The sequence below is a fragment of the Podarcis raffonei genome, chromosome 2, assembly GCF_027172205.1.
Source record: "Podarcis raffonei isolate rPodRaf1 chromosome 2, rPodRaf1.pri, whole genome shotgun sequence".
Lineage (NCBI taxonomy): Eukaryota > Metazoa > Chordata > Lepidosauria > Squamata > Lacertidae > Podarcis > Podarcis raffonei.
Window position 1 is genome coordinate 57,526,278 of NC_070603.1, and position 19,908 is coordinate 57,546,185.

The following is a 19,908-nucleotide window of genomic DNA, read 5'->3' on the forward strand; positions in this document are numbered from 1 at the left end:
GATTGTTAGTTTGGACACTTGGGCATTGGACAGTCACTGATTATTGTCACATTAAGACTTGCATAACTTGAAAGAGACCTGAAAGATCATCTCACTCCTTATACACCTCCTGCAGATACTATGTAATAAATTCTGAAAAATTTCAGGTTAAATTTGTTTTAAAATTTGTTGTTGACATAAATCATTGTTGTCAATGTAGTCTCCAATAAACCTTTGTTGCTAATTTTTAAAAGAAAAGTATTTTCATACAGTTTGAGAGTGAAGGTTGGGAGTGTGAGCCGCAAGCCTTCAACGGACATGCCATCTCAGCTGTGAATTCCCTAGGTGATAATAGGCTATCCACTAATATGACGGCCAACCTATTGAAAATTAACAAAGATAATGTTGTGATTATGATGTTAACTTCATGAATGAATTATTTCAGTGCTGCTTATGTGGAGGTGTCTTTAAGTTGGGACCACAAACCACAGCTAGACTTGTGTGTGAAGCAGACCTAAGGAATTGTACTGGTTGCCAGTATGCTACTTAGCCACGCTCCAAGTTTTAAAGTTGGTACATAAGGACCTATATAGCTCAGAACTAGGCTACCTGAAAGAATATCTTTGCCCCCTACAACCCTGTCCAACCACTATGGTGTGCTGAAGAGGCTCTGTTGACAGTGCCTTGTGTTTTGGTTGCTTGGATTGTCTGTTCATGAGACAGGTCCTTCAATTCGGTGGCACTGGTTCATTGGAACTCCATCCCTCTTTTAAGTACACCAAGCATCTATGATCTTGGGCTTTCACTTATGCTTTACAAATTGGTAGAGGTATTATTAGTTTGTGTGCAACAAGCTCTACAATAATGCTGACACTTTTAATACAGTGGTACCTTGGGTTACATACGCTTCAGGTTACACACTCCGCTAACCCAGAAATAGTGCTTCAGGTTAAGAACTTTGCTTCAGGATGAGAACAGAAATCGTGCTCAGGCGGCGCGGCGGCAGCAGGAGGCCCCATTAGCTAAAGTGGTGCTTCAGGTTAAGAACAGTTTCAGGTTAAGAACGGACCTCCGAAACGAATTAAGTACTTAACCCGAGGTACCATTGTAATACATATTGCATTCTCATTAAAACCAGGTATTTTAATGTTAAGTGGTGTTCATCTAGCATTTTCCTGACATGGTTACAACAAAACTGAAGTTCTTCTTTTTGGTGTGTAAATATAGTCGGAGAAAATAGGTGGAGTCAGCATGCAGAGAGCTACATCAAATTGCAGTGTTCACCTTTGGGGCTGGGGAGGTGGCAGGGATAATCACTCTGTGGTTCTTGTGTTGCTAGGAAGCTTGCGGTTGCCAGAGCCTGGCTTATCTCTTTCAGTGCCATGTGTGGCATGTAACATTGCAACTGTATTATTATCAAGGTATGGCAATCATATTGGTAGTATAATAACTATCAACTATGATACTAAGAGCCAGTTACAGTGGTACCTCAGGTTACATACACTTCAGGTTACATACGCTTCAGCTTACAGACTCCGCTAACCCAGAAATAGTACCTCGGGTTAAGAATTTTGCTTCAGGATGAGAACAGAAATCGTGCTCCGGCAGCGCGGCAGCAGGAGGAGGCCCCATTAGCTAAAGTGGTGCTTTATGTTAAGAACAGTTTCAGGTTAAGAACAGACCTCTAGAACGAATTAATTACTTAACCCGAGGTACCACTGTATTAGGAGTAATGATTATAGCGTCAAAATAGTTATTTTGTGGCTGTTATATTGAAGAAATTCAAATTTCAAGTTGCAGTTCACTGCCAACAATAACATTAGATAAATAATGTTAGTTGTCCTCCTCTTCTGTTTAAATGGTATGAAATGTGCCTTTTAAATCACGCAGTGCAACATACTAAATATTGAAATATTAGAAAGGAGAAACTGCCTGTTTAAATATCTCCCAAAGAGTAATTTAGTAAAGCTAATCATGAAAGTTAGGAAACCGATATATAACAATCTGTCAAAACTAAGAAGCATTCAGTGTATGCACAATTTATTTTTAAAAAAATGCAAGTTGCCTTCATGAGGGTAATCTCAATATCAAAATTTATTGCTCATTTGAAAATAACGAAAGCCATTCTATACATATATGTATAACTTGTCCCTCTTTCATCAGTAGGTAACAAGGAACATTGCAGTTACATTTCCTTTCAAAAGTTGAAAGCCGACTTAATTAGCAGTCAGCTACTTAATGTTCATTTCCCAACTGAATGGGTGTACACTCATGGGTGTAGCTTCTTATTCATGATCAGGGATATTTATGTAAATAAGTTTACAGTGCCCATATTAAGAAACATCTTTCATATAAGTAAATAGTACAATACTGTTTCTAGCTACTGAAATACAAATGCTAAGCAAGTGGACCCGTACACAAAATTCATTTATTAATAGTGACCATAAAGATACAGAACTAATAAGCACCATAGAAAAATAATAATAAACATGTAATTCTTTGATACTCTCCGAAAGGTTAAAAAAATCTATATACAAAATGGAATTTATTGAAAACTTTATAACTGAACCTTTTTTTTTAATGGATCCTAACTACTGGCCAGAGTGCTGAAAAGAAAGGAGCAAACCCATATGGGTGCTGCCCCCATTGCTTTTGCTGCTTCCCAGAGAAAGAGTGAGGGTGTTTTGGAGATTTGATGGCAGCTGCAGGACTGGTGATGAGGTAGGGTAGCTTACTTTTACTTTGAGGTGGGCTTTCATGAGCCTCCCAAGTTCTTTCTTAAGTATAAGCTCCAATAGGTTTGTGGAATCCCTAGTTTTATGTCAGCAACCTATGAGAGCGAACTTTTGGAATATACTTGCATTTGTAGCAACTTTGAAAAATTACGACATTTTGCATATACATACACTGGTGATTTGTAATATATAAGTACAGAGAAGTAATTGAATGAATGAAGCTAGTTTGCTACCAAGTTATAGATAGACATGAGCCTGCCCTTACTATTTTTATAGCCAATTGGCAGCTGCTCTCTAGCAATTTGGGAGAAGAGGGGGATGTACCCACACAAGAACCTGACAAGAGAGGATCGGACAAGTCTATTACCATGAGGGGGCGGAGTTTAGTTGTGCCTGTTTCTTGCTCTAGTTTGTGTCTCTGGAGTAGAATGGTACCCAGAAAAAGCTTCGATTGGTTCAGAGGTCCTGATACTGAAAAAGAGTTCATGTGTCTTTTCTGTAAATGGTGTTATATCCTAAGCACCCATTCAGAATGCTGGACTTTTGACTCACAAAATGTACACATTAGGACTGCTAGTCAATTAAAGCTACAGTGGACGCTCGGGTTGCGAATGTGATCCGTGCGGGATGCACGTTTGCAACCCGCAGCATTCACAACCCACAGCGGCGCATCTGCGCACGTGCGGGTTGCGATTTGGCGCTTCTGCCGAAACCCGGAAATAACCCGTTCCGGTACTTCCGAGTTTCGGCAGGTCTGTAACCCGAAAAAATGATACCTGAAGCGTCTGTAACCTGAGGTATGACTAACTTAATTGATTAATGCAAGTGGGTTAAATATAAAGCAAGAAGTATACTTGCTTGGTTTTTATGTTGAAAACGTAAGATGAGCTCTGGTGGGCCAGGCCAAAGGCCTACCTAGAGCAGCATCATAGTTTCACAGTTGCCAGTGTGAAGCCTACAAGCAGGAGCAGAGTGCAACAGCACTGTCCTCTCCTTAGCACTTGTGAGCAACTGGTATTCAGAGGGATACTGCCTCAGACACTGAAGATAGAGCATAGCTATTGTGACCAGCAGCAATGGATAGCCTTATTCACCATGAATTGGTCTAATTGTCTTGTAAGCCATCAAAATTAGTGGCCGTTATTTCATCTTGTGGGAGTAAATTTCATAGATTATTTTGAAGAAGCATATTATATGTGCATGTCATGTAGCAGGCAGCTTGGAAAGAGGTATTTCATTCTTTCAAAGAGAAAGGGGAAAATGTCTCTTTTAAGATGGTGTTTGCGATCTGCAACTTTTACAAATGCTGTTGTTGATATGCTGTCAAAAATATGGAATTTGTCACTATATTCTGCATCTGCATCTTTACTGAACATTTGTCAATGTAGTAGCAAGATAGATAGATAGATAGATAGATAGATAGATAGATAGAGTTGGAAAGAGGACCCAGGAAATTACAGACTCATCAGTTTTAAATTCTGTCCTACATAAAGTGGTGGGAAACTGCTATGGAAAGTTTTCTGACCCTCTTGAGCCAGTGGGGCGGCAGAAGTTATGGTAATGTGCCATTTTTACTGCATGTTAAAGGCACTTTTTCAGAAGTCCACACTGAAGAATGCTATCCAATATGCAATACAAATTCTTCTGCAAAGTATGCAGCTTTAGTCTTTGAAAGTGAAATGCATCTGTTTCAGGATCATGACCCCATATCAGAAAACTAACTGCTTGAGTTGTTGAAAGTTTCATTTAATCAGTTATTCACTGAATTGTTCAAATGAGGGGTAGCAAAATTGTGGCCTCCAGATGTTTCTGACCTACAGTACTCATCATTCCTGTTAATTGGAAATGTTGACTAGGGTTGATGGTAGTTGGGGTACAACAACTTATGGAGAGCCATAGGTTAGCTGCTCTAGCAGAGAAGTTTTGTTGTTTTTGTTATTAATATCTGGTATTAAGATATTTTAGAATTGTATATTAAGAACAGCCTATGTTAGTAACAATTTTGTAACAGATAGTTTTGAAATAGTAAATTTGTATAGAGGAAAGAGCTAGGTGAAAATATATCCCACAAGCTTGAATTGTTTGGGTTTTCTACATAAGGGAAACTAGTTTCAAATTGTAATTTTGGGGTAGAATATAAACATTTAAGCTACTGAAAACATGTCTTGAAAAGAGTTATTCTCATAACAAATCCTTAGTGTGAAGTAGGTTACTTGTGGGGCTTCAAAAAGGCCTCCTTGTTCTTGGTCACATAGGTGGCATAATGCATTCAGTGTATTAAATGTTAAGAAAAACATGCTGAAAACATGGAACAAAGCAATAGAACATAAATTATAATGATAGGTATATTTTAAATGGTCATGTTTTGTCATGTTTCTTGGCTAATAAAAAATAAGGAAGCTTCAAAATGGTGAAAGATAGAAAATCAAGTGGGGATTACAGTCTCTCCTATCAATTCCTTAAAGCAGGCTTCCTCAAACTTGGCCCTCTAGATGTTTTTGGCCTACAACTCCAATGATCCCTAGCTAGCAGTACCAGTGGCCAGGAATGATGGGAACTGTAGTCTCAAAACATCTGGAGGGCCGAGTTTGAGGAAGCCTGCCTTAAAGGGAGATTGGTGAAGCAGCCCCTGTTTTGTGGGGGAAGGGGCATAGTCCAGTGGTAAAAGAAATTGGTTTGCATGCAGTAGGTCCCAGTTTCAATCCCAGTGTCTCTTGGTAGGCCCAGGATATATTCCTGTCTGAAAGCCTAGAGAGTAGTTGCAGAGACAGTACTGAGCTAGATGGTACCAGTGGTTAAACAATGGAATTATTCCAACTCCCATCTGTCCTAGCCAGCCTGGCCCAGTAGTCAGGGATGATGGGAATTGTACATCAATAAAATCTGGAAGATCACAGATTCCTTATATCTGATCTAAATATTACATTCAACTACCAGAGCATATAATCCTCCTCCTCCTCGTCATCATCCAGGTTGAATTACTGAAATATATTTTACAAGGGACTGTGTTTGAAAACAGCCCAGAAGCTTCAATTACAGTGGCACCTCGGGTTAAGAATTTAATTCATTCTGGAGGTCTGTTCTTAACATGAAACTGTTCTTAACCTGAGACACCACTTTAGCTAATGGGGCCTCCCGTTGCCACCACCACACGATTTCTGTTCTCATCCTGAAGCAAAGTTCTTAACCCGAGGTACTATTTCTGGGTTAGCAGAGACTGTAACCTGAAGCATCTGTAACCCGAGGTACCACTGTAGTGCGGAATGTGATTGCCAGACTGTTGACTGTTGAAGGTTGAAGGCAAACTGATCTTGTAACACCAGTTCTGTTCCATCTGCACTGGCTTCTGAGGTCACTTCAAGGGACTGATTTTGACCCTTAGATATTTATTCCCTTGTTGAAACTTTTCATAAGTTAAATCAGTATATACAATTTTATCATTTGAATCACATATGTTTGCTTTTTTACCATTCTGAAATGAATTATAATTCATGTTCTCTGCTTGTCTCTTTTCCTAGTTTCCCTACCCCATGCCTCAGCTGTCAGCCTAGAACATGGGCTACAATGACAGCTTTCCTATCCTAAGGGCCATGTGTGCCACCCTTAGAAAAACAAATTTCCAGACTGCTGTCAGACAGTTAATATTCTAGGTCTGTGTCACAAACCAAAGGTCCTGTGCCATCAGGACAGATTTTCTAAGAATAGATGTATTTTTAGCTAGAACATATGGATAAATAGCTTGCACATATAGCTTGCTGATATTCTATCATAGGTTAGTTAATGAAGTATTTGTGTGTGATAGGAAACGCTATCTAGGCTAGAGAATATAATTAGGTGGCTGTGGGAGCAACGTCATTGAATGCCTTGACTCTTAATGCATTCAGGCACTCAGCACATTAGCACACTTTCATGGTCTCTTGCATTTTAATTTCCTCTTGTTAAAAAGGTCAGTAGTGGTGATTCAAGGCTGAAATGAAATGAAAGAATGTGGTTTTTGTATGTGAAACCTGTCACCTTAACACTGTCAGTTGTCTGATTCTAATCTGCCTTTTCATTAAATAAACAGTCCATATTTTTGTATGACTATTTTATTAGTTACATGGATATAAGCCTGCCATCTTCCAGATCAATTCACACAGTTGACAAAGTAGGATAGTTGGTGAATGTCCATGTGCAATAAGAACAGTTATTTATTAATTATCTTCCACATATGTCCCAAAGAATGCACAAAATATAACAAAAACAGTTGCAAAACAAAACAAAAAACAACAGATTAGTTATGAACAATATCTATGTCAGCAATCTATTCACCCAGCTGAGAAGGCTTAAATGTAAATAGCTAGATGGGAGAATACTGTATTTTTCCATGTATAAAATGATGCTTTTTGCTAAAAAAATTAGGAAAAATTTGAGTGTCATCTTATAATACATGGATAGTGAATTCAGAGGGGGGATGTGCAATTAATGGCAGCAACAAGCAGGAGATTGGCAGCGGCGATTGGGTGGGTGATTGGTGGCTGCGGCAAGGCCTGGTGGCAATTGGCTGTGGCTGCAGCAATTGGGCAGGCATTTGGCGGCTAGGGCAAGGCAAGCAAGCGATTGGCGGCTGCGGCAAGTGGGTGGGTGGGCTGTTGGTGGCAGTGAGCAGGCAGACAATTGTTGGCTGTGGCAAGTTGTGCGAGCGGCAGTGGCAGGCAAGCGGGTGAGTGATTGGCGGAAGTGACCTCCCCCCCCCCCAAGAAGCTAAACAACTTAGTTTCTTCATTTTGGGTTAAAAGAAATAGAGGTCATCTTATACATGGGGGCATCTTATACACGGAAAAATATGGTATCTAGGAAGCATATGCATTACAGAATTTGTTGTTGTTTAGTCGTTTAGTCGTGTCCGACTCTTCGTGACCCCATGGACCAGAGCACGCCAGGCACTTCTGTCTTCCACTGCCTCCCGCAGTTTGGTCAGACTCATGCTGGTAGCTTCGAGAACACTGCCCAACCATCTCATCCTCTGTTGTCCCCTTCTCCTTGTGCCCTCCATCTTTCCCAACATCAGGGTCTTTTCCAGGGAGTCTTCTCTTCTCATGAGGTGGCCAAAGTATTGGAGCCTCATCTTCAGGACCTGTCCTTCCAGTGAGCAGTCAGGGCTGATTTCCTTAAGAATGGATAGGTTTGATCTTCTTGCACTTCATGGGACTCTCAAGAGTCTCCTCCAGCACCATAATTCGAAAGCATCAATTCTTTGGCGATCAGCCTTCTTTATGGTCCAGCTCTCACTTCCCTACATCACTACTGGGAAAACCATAGCTTTAACTTTACGGACCTTTGTTGGCAAGGTGATGTCTCTGCTTTTTAAGATGCTGTCTAGGTTTGTCATTGCTTTTCTCCCAAGAAGCAGGCGTCTTTTAATTTCATGACTGCTATCACCATCTGCAGTGATCATGGAGCCCAAGAAAGTAAAATCTCTCACTGCCTCCATTTCTTCCCCTTCTATTTGCCAGGAGGTGATGGGCCCAGTGGCCATGATCTTTGTTTTTTTAATGTTGAGCTTCAGACCATATTTTGCGCTCTCCTCTTTCACCCTCATTAAAAGGTTCCTTAATTCCTCCTCACTTTCAGTTGTTCCATATCCTGTTCTAACTGTAGCTTCTTGTCCCACATAGAGATTTCTCAGGAGATGAGGTGATCAGGCACTCCCATTTCTTTAAGAACTTGCCATAGTTTGCTGTGATTGACACAGTCAAAGGCTTTTGCATAGTCAATGAAGCAGAAGTAGATGTCTTTCTGGAACTCTCTAACTTTCTCCATAATCCAGCACATGTTTGCCATTTGGTCTCTGGTTCCTCTGCCCCTTTGAAATCCAGCTTGCATTTCTGGGAGTTCTCTGTCCACATACTGCTTAAGCCTGCCTTGTAGAATTTTGAGCATAACCTTGCTAGCGTGTAAAATGAGTGCAATTGTGCGGTAGTTGGAGCATTCTTTGGCACTGCCCTTCTTTGGGATTGGGATCTAGACTGATCTTCTCCAATCCTCTGGCCACTGCTGAGTTTTCCAAACTTGCTGGCATATTGAGTGTAGCACCTTAACAGCATCATCTTTTAAATTTTAAATAGTTCAGCTGGAATATCATCACTTCCACTGGCCTTGTTATTAGCAGTGCTTTCTAAGGCCCATTTGACTTCACTCTCCAGGATGTCTGGCTCAAGGTCAGCAAGCACACTACCTGGGGTGTACGAGACATCCATATCTTTCTGGTATAATTCCTCTGTGTATTCTTGCCACCTCTTCTTGATGTCTTCTGTTTCTGTTAGGTCCTTACCACCTTTGTCCTTTATTATGGTAATCTTTGTACGAAATGTTCCTTTCATATCTCCAATTTTCTTGAAGAGATCTCTGGTTTTCCCCATTCTCTTGATTTCCTCTATTTCTTTGCATTGCTCGTTTAAGAAGGCCCTCTTGTCTCTCCTTGCTATTTTTCGGAAATCTGCATTCAATTTCCTGGCTTGAATAACTCAGAGAAGCTATGAGCTATGCCGTGCAGGGCCACCCAAGACGGACAGGTCATAGTGGAGAGTTTTGACCAAACGTGATCCACCTGGATTAGGAATCAGCAAGCCACTCCAGTATCCCTGCCAAGAAAACTCCAAAGACAACAGGCATTACAGAATAGTGAGAACTTAATATAGTGGTACCTTGGTTTACAAACTTAATCCGTTCCAGAAGTCCGTTCGTAAACCGAAACTGTTCTTAAACTGAGGCGTGCTTTCCCTAATGAGGCCTCACGCTGCCGGTGCCCTTCCACTGTTCGGATTCCGTTCTTAGACCAAGGTAATGTTCGGAAACCGGGACACTACTTCCAGTTTTGCGGAGTTTGGAAACAGGACTGTTCTTAAACCGAGGTGCCTTTGTAGTTTTATTTTAGTATTTTTTCATTTCCATTAGTGCATAATAGTATTAGGCAATACGTATCAACTTTATTTGCATGATGAGTGTGTGAGCTAGGGCAATTATACAGTAGGGAGCAAAGGCTGAAGTAGGGGTTGCCCAGCATCACCTGGTGAGTTAATGGAACTTGAACTGTCACTGAATGCAGCTCTGTCACTGTTCACTGGGCTACATTGACATTGGCAGCAAGATGTGTGGGAACTACCTATTTGTGTTTTGGTCCTGTCCCCTGTTAAGTATACTTGGTATCTATGGAGCAATTGTCCCCATGTAAACCCACAGTTATAAGGTGCAAATAAATATTCTTGAAAAGATTAGTCTGTTTGATGCAGGAAGTCTGGAGCCAATAAAACAAAAAGTGACTGTATTCCAAAGAAATGTGGTTGGCAAGTAGCCCAGTGCAGAGCTAATTTAGTGATCTAAGAGTTGGCTTGGTATTCTTGAATAATTTCAGGATTTGTTTCTTATACTGATCAGGGCAGGAAAGCTAGAGGAAAATAGGTAGGGGAGACAGTCTTTCAGACTGAGCAACAAGTAGTAGAGATATAGGCAACATGAGAAGTTGTTTAAATGAGGTCCATTTGGATGTGCCATAGAACCAAGAAGAGCAGAGTAGCCAGAATGAGTCGAGTAGCCAGAATATATATAGAAAATCACTAATCCTCGAGTTGTAACTTTCTTCTATGCATGCAGTATTAGGAAAAAGAAGTACTTTTCCTGCAATAAATACAGCTTTAGGGAAGGCAATGGACAGTAGGATCTGCAAGGTTTCTAGTGGTAGGGATGGCAGTAGAACAATATTTCATTGTTCAGGCAGCTGAACAAATAATTGTATGTTTGCAGCATTATTATAAGAATTCTTGATGCAGGTAATGATCTGGCTGGAGAGGGCAAATTGCTCCTGGAAAACATGTCTTTGGTTTACACAATCTCTCATTTGAAACATTCACAGTTGAATAAATATGTTATATTATACTGAGTAAACATGGCTCAAACCTTATCCTACATTTCATTTTCACAACTGCTACCATCATGTTACAAATTCATCATATCAGTGCAGTTCAATATAGTGAGGTATGTAAGGCAGCTCAATATGTGTGGATAATAAATGTGATGTATATAAAATAGAGGCAGAGATTTATGTTAAAAATGGCAGGCAGTACAAAGGTTGCTTGTCTCAAATAGGTATTTTGTGCATTCATGCACCTCATTTCAGCTTTGGAGATTTATTAGTCTGTTTTCTTAAAAATAATTCACATTAGCTCATTCAGTCTCTTTCACCCACTATACAAATTCTGTTTGGTACTACACGGTTCAGCATGGATGTTGCCAACTACTGATTTATAAAGAGGAGGGACAATATGCTTCTAGCAGAATCTATTACAATCTGAATTCTTTTAGTTTATAAAGAGAAGAGGAGTAATTTTGGATTCACTTGTCAACTAAACATAAAATACTGATTCTATCTTGAGGGAAATGTAGCTCTGCTTACAGTGATAACTACTCATTCGCTCAGTCAGAAATATAAAGCCAACTTTTAAAAATGATATTCAGTAAATGTATACTGCATCTGAATTTTATTTTCTTTAAAATAGCAAATATTTCTAGATTCACTGTAATAGCATCCAGAGAGATGGTGCTGGTGTTAGTATGTGGTATAGTTGACCATGCAAATGAGATTCAGCCACTTCTTAAATGAATTTGCACTCCACTGAAGAATCCAGTCCTTTTAACTTTTAATAAAGCCTTGCTAATGGATACCCAAATAACATCCATGGCAACTTTCACCAACTTCAATAGGTACTGCAGCTTTAGCCCTTTTCGAAGAAACATGATCTTGCTTTGGTGAATCATGCCATGATAACATTTTACATGGGTTGTCTTTGGAAACTGGCAGCTGGTTGAAAATATAGTTGCTACCATATTTATCTGGTGATTTAAGCATCTGTACTGGTTTTAGGTTTGTTTGCGGGTGGCGCTGTGGGTAAAACCTCAGTGCCTAGGGCTTGCCGATCGCATGGTCGGCAGTTCGAATCCCCGCGGCGGGGTGAGCTCCCGTCTTTTGGTCCCAGCTCCTGTCCACCTAGCAGTTCGAAAGCACCCTTAAGTGCAAGTAGATAAATAGGTATCGCTTTATAGCGGGAAGGTAAACGGCGTTTCCGTGTGCTGCGCTGGTGCTGGCTCGCCAGAGCAGCTTCGTCACCCTGGCCACGTGACCCGGAAGTGTCTCCGGACAGCGCTGGCCCCCAGCCTCTTAAGTGAGATGGGCGCACAACCCTAGAGTCGGACACGACTGGCCCGTATGGGCAGGGGTACCTTTACCTTTACCTTTATGTACATAATTAAATCCCTAAATCAGGGATGAGAAACCAGCCCTCCAAACATTACTGAACTCCCAACTCTCATCAGTCCCAGCCAGTGTGGACAGTGGTCAGGGATGATAGGAGTTGTAGTCCAACAGTATCTGGAAGACTGCAGGTTTCTCACTGCTGCCCTAAATGGTCTGGGATATTGGTACCGTCTGCTTCCAATGAACCTCCAAACTGTTAGGATCTTTGGAGCCTCTGCTTTGAACATCACTGCCTTCAAAGATAAAGGGCGTGGCTATCTAGGACAATGCTTTCTCTGGGTGGTGCCCTAACCGTGAAACCCCCTCCCCAAAATAATTGGCCATGCATTCATGGACTAGATTGAAAGTTTGTGTCCCCCCCCTTAATAACTTAAGTTTTTTTGCATCTCGGTTAATGGCCCGTGCATAACTGTTGACGTGATATTTGATTTAATGTTTTATTTTGTAACTTGTTATGGAAATCTTACAGGCAGAATATAAGATAAAATACACGCAGATATGTCATGGATATATTTATTTAAAAATAAGTCGTCTATGTGATGATGTTGGCTAATGGGCATTTATGTCTGCTCACCTTCAATGTTCTAGAATGGCAGACATGCAGGTGCTACTGAATTTAGTATTCCCCCTCCACATACACACACCAAATAGAATACCTAGGACTTAGTAAATGTAGGTTGTCTTGCTTCAGAGCTGCCTTTGTGATTACATAAAGAGGTCATGCAAGTATATGCCAGGATCTCATCTAATGTGCTGACAGAAAGCCAATTAATTCTCAGCCAGGGGATTTATCCCCCCCCCCTTTGCTTTCTTTCTTTAATATAAGCAGCCTGACATTCGGGCCAATCTGTTAGCTGGCTTTTGAAACTACTATTCAAATCTGGAAACTTCCTAATGTCCTTGGAACATGTTCACTATTTCGCATCTGCTGTTCTTTAGCAGGTGTTCAGAAAAATATTACTTGCAGATTCTCAATCTGAGCACATTGCTTCTGTTCACAGTTATGATTTTCTCTTTTAAAAAAGAAATACAGTTTTAAGCAGGTTGTTTTGAAATGTGCTAAAATTGAGTTAACTCAAGGTGTGCTTTAAGTCTTTCCACTGAAGAGTCTCTTCTTCCTATTTTTAGGAACAGTATTACAACATTTGGAGCACAGGCTCAAATGAACATGACGTCTTAATAGTTGTCATTCTGCTTCTGAACTAAATATTTTATTATTGTAATTAAATTACAGATAATCATTTCAGGTAGTCGTTCCTCCCTTATATTTATTGTGTTAACACTTTTGTATTATGCCAAACACACTGTACTAATAATTGTTGCATAATATGATAGTAACAGATGTTTGCAGAATGTATTTGCAAAGAAGCACGTGGCAGCAGAGGCTACTGAAGTATTATTGTTTCCCAGCACTGGAAAATGGAGGTGCTTAGGTTAGAATGTGGAACCACTTGCATACAAAGCATTTATTATTATTTGATCCAATTTATGAAACACTTCCCCATAAAACATCTTAAAGCAATTTCACAGTAAAAACATAGCCAATGAAAACAATTCCATTATATAAAAACAATTAAGCAATTTCATATGTAAAATTCATTACCTATTCAATACAGGTATAGCCTAGGATATTGATCTTCTTTTGAAAGGCTTGTTTTAAAAAGGAAGGTCTTTAATTGGTACCAAAAAAGGCAATAGAGACTGTGCCTGTTTGACGTATAACAGGAATGAGTTTCAAAGGTTAGGTGCCACCACACTGAAGAACAGATCTCTATATCTTATGGAACAGATCTCTTGATGTGCAGGAAACCCTTATCTGTAGAAAGCAGTGACCAATTGGGTACGTAGAGGGTAGGATGCTCTTTTAGCTTTTGTGGTCCCAAGAGGTGTAGGACTTTGTACTGTACACCAGAACCAACACCTTGAACTTAGCAAATTGGCAGCCAATGCAATTTTTACATGCACAAGTTTTCACTGTAAGTTGTTTTCCTAAACTCAACAAGGCTTAATATGTAGTTGGTAACTGACAATATTTCAACCAAATAAAAAATAAAACCAATGTATATTGCATTTCTTAGTCAGCATTAAATTATATCAAGTTAAACATAGCATGAATTGCTTGAAATTGAAAGCCTATTTAACTTCCCTTACATTGCACTTTGCTTCCAGCTTCCTGCAGACCTGACCAAGATGCATCTCACAGATGGTCAACATCCACAGGTGACACATGTCCCCTCAAGTCAGTCTGGTTGCAGCATTGCTAGTGATTCTGGGAGTAGCAGTTTATCTGACATCTACCAAGTAAGTCCAAAATTTGTTTTAACATTCTGTTTTCATAAAAAGAGGGAGGACTTAAATGGTTGGATCCCTGTATGCTAGCAGAAGCATAAGATTGCTATCATATACTTTTAAAATTTGACAGCACAATGAACAAAATACAGTGGTACCTCAAGTTAAGTACTTAATTCGTTCCGAGGTCCGTACTTGACCTGAAACTGTTCTTAACCTGAAGCACCACTTTAGCTAATGGGGCCTCCTGCTGCTGCCGTGCCGCTGGAGCACAATTTCTGTTCTCATCCTGAAGCAAAGTTCTTAACCCGAGATACTATTTCTTGGTTAGCGGAGTCTGTAACCTGAAGCATATGCAACCTGAAGCGTATGTAACCCGAGGTACCACTGTAATATGATGGGTTCAGTAAGACGAGAGGAATATTAAGTTTTGATTTGGAAGATAATGATGTAATTTGTTTCAAGTTAAAATCTTACTGAAATAATAATAAAATCAGTGTTTGTGATAATATGTAGTTATTCAGGTGATACCTGGCTATTGTAACCAATGGAGGTTTTCCCCCCATGATGCCTAAAGAAGCAGTGTATCAACTGAGATTTAGGATACAATCAGAAGTGTTTTGGTGTCCTGAGTCCCCAGCCAGGCTCAGCAGCAACTGAAAAGGAGGGCAGTGCTCTTAATGATATGTGTGTGTTGAAGTCAACTTAAGCAAATGGCAGATTAGAGTCAATTGTGAATTGATTGACAATAATAGATAGGGTAAAAGCTGGGTTGCTTCCAACATTAGGCCTATTCAGAGTAGACTCACTGGAATAAATTAAAATGGCTAACTTAAATGATCTAGGTTCAATTCGTCTACACTAACTTTGTTGGATACAACCCTTTATATTTTACACTAGTCTCATTAAATGTGCATATAGAGCTCTTTGCGCTATAGGAAGGAAACAGTGCTTAAACAATATAAATAGACTTAAGTATGTGTTTCTAGTTTGATGTAGGCACACTTTGTATCATTGCGTTATTGAGAGTTTTTTATAAGAGCTTCAGGCTTCTGCATTGCTAGGGGAACAAATGACATGAACCCTACTAAACTCTTCAGCCTCCTTTTCTTCTTCTTTCAGTTGGCCGGGGGTGGTGGTGGCTTTTGGCTATTTGAACCCATGTGTTTTTATTCAACTTAGGGGGGAGGCCTCGGGGTCTTGACACGCAACTTAAGGCTGCCTTATAATGAAACTTGTGTCTCACTAAAGAGCTTGTAGTACCAAAAAATGTGAAAGATTTGGATCAAAATTGCTATGACTACAGGGAAGATTATTTGAATTCAAGAATCAGACACAATATATAGTAGGAGAACTATATTTCAGTGGTAGAGCAATTGCTTTGTATGACAAAAGCCCGAGATTCAACCTGCCGCATCTCCAAGTTCATCTGGAAAACATCCCTGTTTTAAACCCTGGAAAGGTGCTGCCGGTCAGTGCAGACAGTGCTGAGCCGGATAGACTAGCGGTTTTACTCTGTTTAAGTAATAATTATAATAATAATAATTTATTATTTGTACCCCGCCCATCTGGCTTGGTTTCCCCAGCCATTCTGGGCGGCTTCCAACAAAGATGAAAAATACACTAAAATGTCACATATTAAAAACTTCCCTGAACAGGGCTGCCTTCAGATGTCTTCTGAATGTCAGGTAGTTGTTTATCGCTTTGACATCTGATGGGATGGCGTTCCACAGGGCAGGCAGATATTTTCCTATATCTGTTCCTGCTTAATTCTCTCTGTGGATTCAGACAACTGCTTAAAAGTGAACTATGTGGTGGCTCCAAATATATAGAAAGCCAGACATCTATACCTTACGGCCATTCAGTAAGCCCAGAATAATTTCCTGCCCGGACTATCAGCTTCTAGACATTCATGGTGGGAAAGACTGTAGAAGAGTCTATGTATGTGAGCTTTAAAATGCACAGCTGGGTTAAACATGTCGAATTCATGCATTTCTAAGTCATGGAATAGCTTGGGATATGCCCTGGAATATTTCCAGTCCCATGTTTCAAGCCACATTCTTGTAGTGGTGGATAGAAAATGGCCAGAGTTTCCAACCAGAGTTTTCACAAGGCCAGCTGATGAGCAACAAATTGCCTACCATTTGTGTTTCCCCTGAGGCCTTTTGGATGTGCTGTATTATTATTATTTTTATATAATAAAGTAGTTGTCAAAGTTAAGAGGCTTGATTAAGGCTGAAGTCCTATGCATACTTATCTAGCAGCAAGTCTACTATAATTGGTTAGATTTAAACAAGCATAGAACTAGGTGCTAAGACAATATCCAGCAGATCACGAGTCTTTCATAAATTACAGGGTAATTTCTCTATTAGTCTGAACACAATCTAGCCAAGGTTTAAGGAAAAGTGGTGGGCAGGGAAAGCAATAGATGTGGGAAAGATATGTTATTCCTCCTTGCTACTTCTTGCTCCTAATCACTTGTTCCTGTTTGGTTCTTGTTATGCACATGTGCATTTAACATTTAGCTCCACCCTTCTTCCAAATTAATATTGTGGAGTAAGTCACACAACTTCTTTGATATATGCTGCATTCTATAAAAAGCAACTTAATTATTTCACTTCTGTTTAGTCTGTATCTAAATACATCTTGGAGGTTATATTCATCATTGATCCACTATAGGTTAATACTTAATGTTCCCTAAAGTACATTAAATAAATTAAATAATTAAATTATTAAATAAATTAAATAATTAATGTTCCCTAAAGTACATTAGGGACGCGGGTGGCGCTGTGGGTAAAACCTCAGCGCCTAGGACTTGCCGATCGTATGGTCGGCGGTTCGAATCCCCGCAGCGGGGTGCGCTCCCGTCACTCGGTCCCAGCGCCTGCCAACCTAGCAGTTCGAAAGCACCCCCGGGTGCAAGTAGATAAATAGGGACCGCTTACCAGCGGGAAGGTAAACGGCGTTCCGTGTGCTGCGCTGGCTCGCCAGATGCAGCTTGTCACGCTGGCCACGTGACCCGGAAGTGTCTGCGGACAGCGCTGGCTCCCGGCCTATAGAGTGAGATGAGCGCACAACCCTAGAGTCTGGCAAGACTGGCCCGCACGGGCAGGGGTACCTTTACCTTTACCTTTAAAGTACATTAAGTGACAGTGGATGACCTTGGCATAATTGATATGCTTTAATTGTTTTGTCATCTACTACTTCTACTGTAGATTTTTCCTAAGCAGTGCACAATGATAAGACTGAGTTTTTAAAAGTAATGTTAAATGAGGCTTATTCCATCCAAAGGTGCATAAAATCAATTAACAGAGTGTTACAGAATATCAAGAAGTCCATCTATAGTCTCTAAAGATTGTGTGCTAACATTCCAAAGTCTACATATGCAGGATGCATACATTCACATCGATTATTATAACTTTTATCTGATATCCTTGATAATGTATGTATTGAAGTTGACACTTTATGTAATCTGTGTGGTTGGGGGATCAGCTGTTAAAGTAAGGGTTCTGTCACCTTACACGAGCTGCTATTAAGGCTGACTGTGAAAAGAAGTCCGTGAATGTAACCACATATCTCTCTTTTGAATAGATCCAGGACCTCAGTTTTAAAGTCCAAGGTGTAACATCTCTTGGGTCTATGATTTACTTTCAGATGTGGAAAAACTGACCTATGCACTGCTTACTTGAACTGAATGTGGCACAGAGTGAATGTTTTTACATACACAATAAATTATGTGTAGGGTTGAGATCTTTTACAAATGTTAATTTGACAGCATAATCCTCGCAGCAAACATTTTAAATAAATATTATCAGTACTGTTTCAGAAAACGTTCTTACTTTCTTAGCTCATAATCAATGCGTCTTCCTTCTATTTCATATTTACAACAGCAGAACTGGAATGTTTTTATTGCTTTCCATCTGCTGTATAGGTTGATAATCATGTAACTTATCTCTTTCTGTTGTCATGTAGTAAGCACATTTGTTTCCATATTTATTTGCCCTCTTTAAATTGCTTAGGGCACTTGCCCTATAACCATATATTAACAAAATTGATCTGCAACTGGATGTCATCATAGCTAATGGGACAAATACAGTATTTGTTCTGTCCATGCTGATCACTGCAGCTACTGCTTTGTGTGAATCTGAGACTCTGATCCTTTGATCATTTTTTCTGCATCAAAATTATCTATCATGAAATTACTAGACCAAAATATGTAAGTTTCGTGGAACACTGAACGAGGATGTGGTGTAAATAGGTGTAAATAGATTCCTTTGTGTATCTTTTCCCACAGATATTAAAATAAATATTGTACTTGGGACTCCAAGTGATCTCTCAGTTGCCTCCATCTTCTTTCCTCCAATGCTACTGATGCTCTAAGACTGGATCCCTGAATATCCATTTATATTATCTGAATGTTTCTTCTTTCTCTGAAGAAGAGACTATTCCTTTAATATATAGATCAGGGATGGGGAATTAGATCCAGCTGTACAGTTGAATCCAGAAGTAGCCAACCTGCTGTAGACCACTTTGACAGGTGGGCAGAGGGCACCTGTCAATCACCAGAGAACATATAACATCAGATTACTTAAACTATATCTGTAGAGAAATTTGAAGTTCAGTGTGCTCAGTCAGCAGCGTTTGAAAGTGGTCAGATACACATGAGAGCAAACAGGAGCTCCCAAGGGTATTCTGTTATATCACTCCTGAAAGTGGTGTGGCAGGGTAATATTCCTTTGCAGTTGTGGCTTGAATTCGGCACAGTTTGAAATGATATATTTACCTGTCTTGTTCCTGGTGTCATATGATGGACTGGTGGGCATGGCTTGGAATAAGCAGCCAAGTGGGCCAAATGGGGGGAGCCTGATGGGGCCAAATTGGAGAAGACCTCTTTGATCAAGAGGTTAATAAACGACCTAAGCAATTAAAATAAACTCTGTGGGTCTTATTCATTGTGGGTCTGCTAGAAGTCAGCATAAGAAATTATCACTAGCATAACACAACTTCCTCCCTCTCTTCCCCCTACCCAGTATTTCCCTGCACCATCCCTAAATCTGCTTTGGAGAGTCAGGAGAGCCCTTCAGAACATCATGCAGAGGAGAGGGGTGATGGTTTCATTGGGCAAGCAGAAATATTTGTGCTGACAGAGCTATCTCTGCAGATATATTGAATGCAGCTTTAACTAATTAGGCCCATGGGCCAGAAGTTTGCTACAACTAGATATACAAAAATCATGAGTTGAGTTCCTTCTCCCAGAAATGTTGACTGTCCTTCACGAAGGCCATGCTTGGCAGTGAACTAAACGCTTTCCCCCACTCAACCCACATGGTTTGTTCATCTAGACCTTGAGTAGCTCCCCCCCCCCAGCTGATGAGCATGCTGAAAATTGGCCAACCTCCTGAGGGCTTCATATTGGTGATGGCTGTGGTCAAAGTGGCTAACACATGTTTTGCTGTGTAAATATACATACTCTCCAGAACATACATACAGACCCTCACACACACTATACATTCTGACAGATGCAGAAACAGACACTGAGGAACACCAAAAATGCAAGTTCATATTCAGCAGAGCTCTCTCACTGTGTGTGTGTTTCCATGGAGTTGGAAAAAGCCC

At 40.2% G+C, this 19,908-nt stretch overlaps 1 protein-coding gene across 6 annotated transcripts in view; it reads left to right on the plus strand.

The window, feature by feature from the left end:
- RAPGEF6 (Rap guanine nucleotide exchange factor 6) overlaps nt 1-19,908 on the plus strand; it is a 143,373-nt gene that overhangs the window by 64,569 nt on the left and 58,896 nt on the right. For all 6 annotated transcript variants that reach the window (XM_053376782.1, XM_053376786.1, XM_053376784.1 and 3 more), the window contains one exon: nt 14,173-14,304. In XM_053376782.1, the coding sequence (XP_053232757.1) occupies nt 14,173-14,304 (132 nt within the window). The remainder of the gene's footprint in view (nt 1-14,172; nt 14,305-19,908) is intronic.